At 46.9% G+C, this 7,845-nt stretch overlaps 1 protein-coding gene across 1 annotated transcript; it reads right to left on the bottom strand.

Annotated features, from left to right (window-relative positions):
- Positions 1-289: 289 nt before the first annotated feature.
- On the bottom strand, positions 290-6,657 carry ITPRIPL2 (ITPRIP like 2). The gene is given in 3 exon segments (XM_024204713.3): positions 290-6,232; positions 6,234-6,348; positions 6,350-6,657. Coding segments are annotated over 3 exon segments (2,247 nt in total). The 3' UTR covers positions 290-4,408.
- Positions 6,658-7,845: the final 1,188 nt, after the last annotated feature.

The raw sequence follows: 7,845 nt of genomic DNA, 5'->3' as shown, positions 1-7,845 counted from the left end.
CATTCTTGGCCTAGTCTGCATCCTCGTGCAAGGAATTCTGGCAATGGACCCAAACAGTTTGTGGATCTATTGCCCAAACTCCAACCTCTCTCCTGGTCCTTCCACAGCATCCTTATTCATAGTCCCAAGGAGCATGCCATCAGGACAGGTCTTCCCACAGGCAGAGGAACTTCCTGCAATCACTAGGATTACACCCTTAGGTAATACAGTATCGGGTTCACGGCTATTTGAGTAAATTCTACTTGATAGAGAAATTACCTTTAGCCACAGAATCACTGAGGCACAGAGGTTTCAAAACAGCTGTTTATTAATAGACAGTGAAATATTAAAAATGAGTAACAAAAACTCCAACTTTTTGCTGAGACAATAAAAGTGCACATGTATTTGGATATTAAATAGAAGAAGAGTTTATGAACATTTGTTCCGAACAGGCTAACATTTTAAGCATATAAACACTTTCTTTAACAATAGCAGCTGAACAACACTTAGTTAAATCTTTGGTCTGATTATTAACCAGCAAAAATAATTGTACCATGAATGTCCATTTCAAACAGACATTTAGTTTCGATTGCTTTGCAAGAAGATCCAAAAGAGGAATGCTTTAGTCATTTAATTAAGGTCTCATTTAAGAAGTGTTACGAACTTAACAATTAAACACTATAATTTCTAATACATGGGGAAAATAGATATGCAGTTCCAAAAATTCATATGCACATATCAATTTTTTCTGTTTTTAGATGTAGCTTTTCCCCCAAAAAAGTGACACCAGCCTTGATTATACTAAGTCCTTAAAAAATTGTTATGTAGTTAAAATACACAGTAGTGTCTAAGAAACACGTGTTTCTTTCTGTATTTCATTTTTAATTTAAATACACAAACTATCATGCTCAGTCTACATTACATTGTAACAAGTAAGGCCCCAATCCTGCAAATACATGCGTGGAACTTTACTCATGTGAGCGCTCCCATGAGGGGAGAGAGTGTGTCAATGGATTACTCACATGGGTCAAATTCTGCATGTGCATGTTTGCAGGATAAGATCCTAAAGATAGCACCAGAAACTAGTATTCGCACCACCACATTTCATTTGGCATAGAACGACATTAATAGTCTAACAGACCCAATTTTCAATAGTCACTTTAGTCAAACATAATAAGTATATCGATGAACGTAGGCATTACAGACACAGGAAATACCAACCAATACCCCAAATGTACAGACCAGAATTGCTGTTCAATAGAGAGTTTCAGTCTCTGATACTGCATCATCTGAGTGCAAACTTAATTTTACTCATGTAAATAGCCTCATTGACTTCAAATAGGACTACTCATGTGACTGAAGTTAAAGCAGGTGCATAAGTATTTGCAGGATCAGGGCCTTGGTTTGCTCATATCACCAAGAACATAATCTCACATACACCTTATGTAGCAAAAGCTCCCATTAAAGATCAGCTTGATTTGAAGTTGTTAGTAAGCCTAAATCAATGGGAGTTTTGCAGTTGACAGGAACATGGGTGTGGAGCCCCGCCACAACTGTAGCCTTGTTTTATATACATTTTGGAAGCATGGTTTAACATGGTTAAATCACTTTTCCCCCCCACCTCAATCCAAATCTTCCATGACTCTTCTACAGGGTTCCTCCATCTGTCTCTGTGTCCTTTGGATTACCTGCACTGCTCTTTCACCAAGTGTTTCTGCTCCTCCTCATTTGTCCTTTCCTCCCAACTTTCGAGTTTCACTTTCAAACTATTTATATTCCCCAAACTCCCTTCTTATTATGCATTTCTTGATGTAACTTTCCCTTTGTAGTATCAGTGCTTAACAGCAATAAGAAAGTTGTATTAAAATCTAATAGGTTTCCATGTATTATATAAGCCAGTAAGGAACACACACAAAAATTTACATAGTCCCTCTTGGAAAAAAAAGTGTTACACACTAATGTAAACAAACAGATAGTTCACTAAGGTAATCATGTTGCCAGAATTAACTGTTGAACTAAATGTGTATTAAGTGCTCCAGGCAACCACAATACCTTGGGCCTGATTCTCTAGCCCTTTCTCAGGCAAAACTCCTATTGACTCCAGGACTGCAGAATAGCACTCCTTGTATGTGTACCTAGGGCTGTCAATTTTGGTTGGACGTATTCCTAGAGATTTCATCACATGACAATCTTTAAATGCTGGGCACTCCAGGACAATCCTGGAGGCTTGGCAACCCTATACAAGTCTGCAAAACAGTAAACATTTGGCCTACTAAAAATGTACCAAGGTAGGTCACTTAGGTCCGCATGATGAGCACAGTGGTCAACACTACACATAAACAAGCCATTTGTATTTGCCCAAAGAGAGAACCAACGCTCCATGTAAAAATAACCCAACTTGAGAAAGTGACACTTATTTTCAGGTAATTTAGCACCTAAGACAGCAAAGACAGTTTAAAAACCAAATACAAGGAAACATGCATCTAAAACTGAAGAAATTTTCAGTTTAGTAAACTAGGTTTTATGAAGCTTTGTGGTTGTTTTTAAAAGTTTGCTATTTTCTATCATGTATGACTACAGATAGAGAACACCAGCATAATATATACGGAGCAATATTCTGAAATTTTAACAGTTTTAAAATTATTCCAAACATTCCCAGCTGTTCCCAATTCATTTACTGATTTAAAATTAAGCACAGCAGACTGTCCACATAGGACCCAATCCTGCAAACGATCAGGCACATGCTTAACCTTACGCACATGAAAAACTCAATTACAGGCTTGGTGCCTTAATACTTTTAATCTTCAAGGATGCGGTCTCAGAATCTGTGGAAATGTATTTTGTAGAGTTTGGATTGCTTAGAATGTGTAATTTTGCAGACAAACTGTGATGCATTTGGTTCACTAGTTTTTAACTATTTATATCAGAAATGAAGCACACTTTTAAAGAGCATATGAAATAGAAGCTTTCTAATCCTTTTCTACATACTATAGTTTAATGCAGCAATGGCCCATAAGGTCAAATGTATTTTCTCAGCTAAAATCCAAAACTAAACTATTAATGTATACTATTCAAAGACAGTAAGCGCTTATTACAGATCAATTGAGAAGTTGTATGAGGTATTCTCAAATAATCTATCTACACATGGAAATTATCTGGCTGGTGTTTACGTTAAAGGGACACCAAAGTTAATAAGTACTTACTGTACCATGAATTTGTCCCAAGTTTTGGGAACTTTAAGGCACCCTGAAATATTATTTTTACAAAAAAATATTTGCTGCACTACAACTACCATCTCTCGCTTCTGGTATCTCCTGGTCTGCTGCAGACCATAGTGCTGCCACAGTTCAAGAGTTTGGTTAGCTGATCCACTAAAGGACCTTACTGACCTATCAGTGAAGAACACATGGGTGCAGCAGCGAGTTTACACCTCTACATTTTTGGAGTTATTTTAAATTTCACAGTATAGCAAATAAGGTGTGGGGGAGGTTTGGTAGTTATTAAGGTACAGCAACTTTTAAGGAAGAAAAATGCTTCAGGTCTAACAACCAAGACAGAATGCTTAGAGGATTTACACATCCATCCATTTTTAATAAAAAAAATATTAATACCTCTATGTTCACACTAAATATTTAGTGCAGCCAATTACCATAAAATGAAGGCCTTTATGGAAATAAAGTGCTATTGTTCTTCTTTCATTTGTGAGCTGTATAATTATATTTTAATCTTTCAGAGCGACCTTCATTTTAACACAAATGTACAACTAGATTCTTCATACTTTTGTCAAATAGGTTTTAATGTCACGCCTCATAATTTAATTTTATATTAATTTGCATATTATTTAGCACAGTATATTAAATCACACAGACAACCACCGATGAGTGTCTCATTGAATAAATATTTCAAACTGTGTTTAAGGATCAAGAAACACCCTTGGCTCCTCCTCCACCTCAAAAAAGTACCTTGTCACACTGACTTTTTTCCATGCCATTTATCTTTGATCCTGATTATCTTTTGCATTAAAAGAAAGCTCTGGACAGGGTCACTTTTGTGACTAAACTTTAAGATGACACTCCAAATTCATCAGTGTGAACCCCTCTATAAATCTGGTACTAAATTAGATTTACAAGTGGTTATTGTAGTGCTTTCTAATTAAGGCACTTTCCTGGAAGTTTCATAGTTTCTCCATGACTCATCATCATTACAAAGCTATTAAGATTTTAAAGCATCAGTATTTCTTAGTCTTAAATTTTGACCTTTGGATTTCCCAGATTACCACGACTAGGGAAACAAACACAGAACCCCATTTGGTGCTGTCAGGCAGGTAGATCTCCCTTAGGAACCTCAGGTAGTTTACTAGCTAACACAGGTATGTACTTTGGCCTCACAGTGCATGCCCCAAAGGCACTGACAAACGCCCAGGTGATGCTCAGTTGCTTTGGGACTCTTGCCCGGTATCGGTAATGTGCTTACACAACGTGGGGCTCTTCCTCAAGTACTTTGAGCTACTGTAGATTCGGATGATCTTAGGAGCCTGGTTCCAGGTGTTCAGAAGCTGGAAGGCGGCCAAGTCTAGAGTAGGGGCGTCAAAGGCAGCCAGCAGATTGACGGGGGCAGCTTCCTTCAGGAGCTTAGGCACCGGCACCGCCTCGGGGACGTTGGCGTTGCCCAAGAAGAAATGCATCAGCACCCGCTTCTGCAGGCAGTCCCTGAGGTACAGCACCAGGTCCTCCAGCCGCTCCGCCAGGAACTGCTCCTCCCAGGCTTGCCAGGGCCCCCGGAGCAACAAGGAGAAGAGCGCCGTCTTGAGGATGTAGGAGGAGAGGACGCGGCTCCACTGGGCGCCGAAGGGCTGCTCCAAGCCCCGGCCGCGCAGGTCCCGCAGCCCCTTGAGGATCTGCAGGCACTTGAGGTGGCAGGAGTTGGTCGGGGTCTGCTCCTTGAGCCAGCTCAGCAGCCGCTGCTCCTGCTTGGAGACGTTGAGCCCCCAGAGGGCCTGCAGGGGGCAGGCAGTGCCGGGCTGGGCTTTCCTGGCGCCGGGCTGCAGGGCGATGAGATAGACCGAGTCCCCCAGGGGGATGGCGGGGATGAGGCGCACGGCCATGGAGATGTGGCAGCAGACGTAGTCGGAGCGCGGCAGGATGTGCAGGGTGAGCTGGCGGCCCGGGCAGGCGGCCAGGCTGATGCGGCAGCGCTCCTGCAGCCGGTAGAGCACAGCGCCCAGGCACCGCTGCAGGTGGCCCTGGAACCAGCGCAGCACCAGGGCCGAGGACAGGTAGCGCCTGCCCTGCAGCTCCACGCAGAAGCCCTCGCTGAAGGGCCGGTAGCCCCGGGGCCAGGCGGCCCCTTGCGGGGCCTTCAGGGCGCAGGTGAAGGCGCTGCGCAGCTCCGGGGCCAGCCCCGGCTCCTCGGCGCCCAAGCAGCGGGGCTCCAGCTCCAGGCGCGGCGGCAGCCTCAGCGGCACCAGGATGTCGAAGCAGTCCGGGCTGCGGACCTTGTGCTGCTCGTAGGCGCTGCCGATCTGCACGAAGTCCCCGCGCAGGGTGGGGGTCAGGGACCCCGGCTGCAGCCCCTGCGCCTTGGCCGCCCGCACCAGCTCGCCCACGATGCGGCTCACGTGCGCCTTACTGTGGCCCAGCACGTGCGGGGAGAGGCGCAGCTGCTGCTCGTAGAAGCTCTCTAGCAGGCTCCGGCGGGCGGCGCTGCTCGGCGGCGCCTCGGGGCCGCCTGCGGCTCGGGGCCGTTGGCCGCACTCCCCGCCGCCGCTGCGGGAGGCGCAGTAGCGGAGCAGCAGGAAGCCCAGCAGCAGCAGCGCGGAGCCCTTGAGCAGCGGGACGGAGCCCGAGTCCGGGGCGCTGTCCGAGTCCGGGGCGCCCGCCCTGCTTCGCACGGCCTGGTAGAGGCACACGAGGGCCGTGCACAGGCAAGTCACCAGCGGCCAGAAGACGCGCAGGTTCAGGGTGTAGACGGTCATGGTGCGGCGGGAGCTCAGCCCATGGTACCGGCTGCGGCAGCGCCCCCCGGCCTCCGCATGCAGGGGGCGCCCGCCACCCCACTCACCAGCCTCCCCCAGCTCCGGGAGTCGGGACAGGCACCCCCCTGCCGGCTGCCCTAGACCCACTACCTCTGCCGCTCCCGGCGTGCCAGCTCCTCCCACCGAGTGCTCTTCCCCCACTCCCAGCTCCAGTCCCGGGACAGCCAGCTAGCCTCCTCCGAGTCCTGCTCCAGCCCCTGGGGTACGCCCAGCCAGCCAGCCGCCTCCTCCTCGTCCTGCTCCAGCCCCTGGGTTGCGCCCAGCCAGCCGCCTCCTGCTCCAGCCCCTGGGGTGCGCCCAGCCAGCCGCTTCCCCCGAGTCCTGCTCCCGCCCCTGGGGTGCGCCCAGCCAGCCGCCTCCTCCTCGTCCTGCTCCCGCCCCTGGGTTGCGCCCAGCCAGCCGCCTCCCCCGGGTCCTGCTCCCGCCCCTGGGGTGCGCCCAGCCAGCCGCCTTCCCCCGCCTGCCTTCCGTCCCGGGACACGCACCCAGCCCCGGTCCCCCTGCCTGCTTCGGCCTCCTGTCCCGGGACACGCACTCACCGCCCCCTCGCCCCTGCTGTTGTGCTTCCTTAGTCCAGCCCGTCTCCCCCAACCGTTACTTAGCTCCGAAGCTTCCTCTTCCGAGGGGAAAAGGGGCCGCGTCATTTATTGTGTGAGCTCAGAGGAAATGCCAATGGTTTTGGCCAGAGGAAAGCGGGATCAGGCCTGGGGGTGTAGTCACAAGCCCCGCGGTTTGCCTGCCCAAAACTAGGGCACTGGGGTGGGAGAGAGGAGAGAAGGAACAGCCTCTCCCCATCCCTTCCTCTTTCCTCTCCGAAATGAAGGCGTTGTTATCAGAAGAACCCATTGACAGTTTTTGTCCAGGGGCTTCTTCATTCAAAACTTTAAGGGCTGCAGTTCCTAGTTCTCAAACTTTCAACGTTGGCTTTGTTCCCATTTCTTAAACACGGAGTGATCAAAGACCAAAACAAAAACAAGACAGCAAAAGATTCATAGTGGGAACTCTCTGTACAATAGTTTTAATGCCATTTAATCTATTCTTAAATAATTTAGTTGGGTTTTTTAGATAAATTTACTTTAAAAAAAAAGGCATAGGTTGATAAGAGGAAGCTCAGACAGATTTGTTTAAATAATCTGTCCAGCACATACCTTGCTAATCAACTTGCTTTACTGTCATGAAGCCAACACACCAGGCTCACTTATCAGCAAAGATGTAAGAGAAGGGCACTGTAAAAAAAAAAAAAAAAAAAAAAAAAAAAAATCAGCAGGATGGTTACTTTAGAGGGCCAGATCCTCAGCTGGTGTAAATCAGCACAGTTCTATTGAAATGACAGCCATTCTTCCAGAAAAATAATGGAGTTTGAGCTGCAGAATCTGGGTGAAAATCAGTACCAGGCCAGCTTAGATTTTTACAGAGTATTTAAATAATATTTTAATCCTGTTTTCATATTGCACATCGCATTAAGAAAAATTTAGTTAACAAAAATACAAACATTCAAAATAAATTAAAACTTGGCAAATCTATATAACTAGTGTGTCATGAACTAGGCGTGTGTGCACTGTCACTACTGCATCGTCATAACCTCAGAAGTCTTCAACTGATTATCGCAGGTTCTACTGTGCTAATAGCTAACAGTGTTTCTCCTTAACTTTAGAAGTTAGAGACCCCTGCTTTTGCAAGGGAAGGCACTGAGTTCTATCCCTACTACCACTGTGAAGGTTTCAGTGATTGATGTGCAGCACAGTGACAACTGCTGTTCCTAGGTAGCTCCAGATGTATTACAATATTAATAACTGCTCCTGATAATGCCTCTTGTCACATCCTTGTTCTGT

Source organism: Terrapene carolina, unplaced genomic scaffold (assembly GCF_002925995.2).
Source record: "Terrapene carolina triunguis isolate 2854851 unplaced genomic scaffold, T_m_triunguis-2.0 Scaffold93, whole genome shotgun sequence".
In the NCBI taxonomy this organism is placed as follows: domain Eukaryota; kingdom Metazoa; phylum Chordata; order Testudines; family Emydidae; genus Terrapene; species Terrapene triunguis.
Note: the sequence above shows the minus strand (reverse complement) of the source record. Positions and strands in the feature narration are given on the sequence as shown.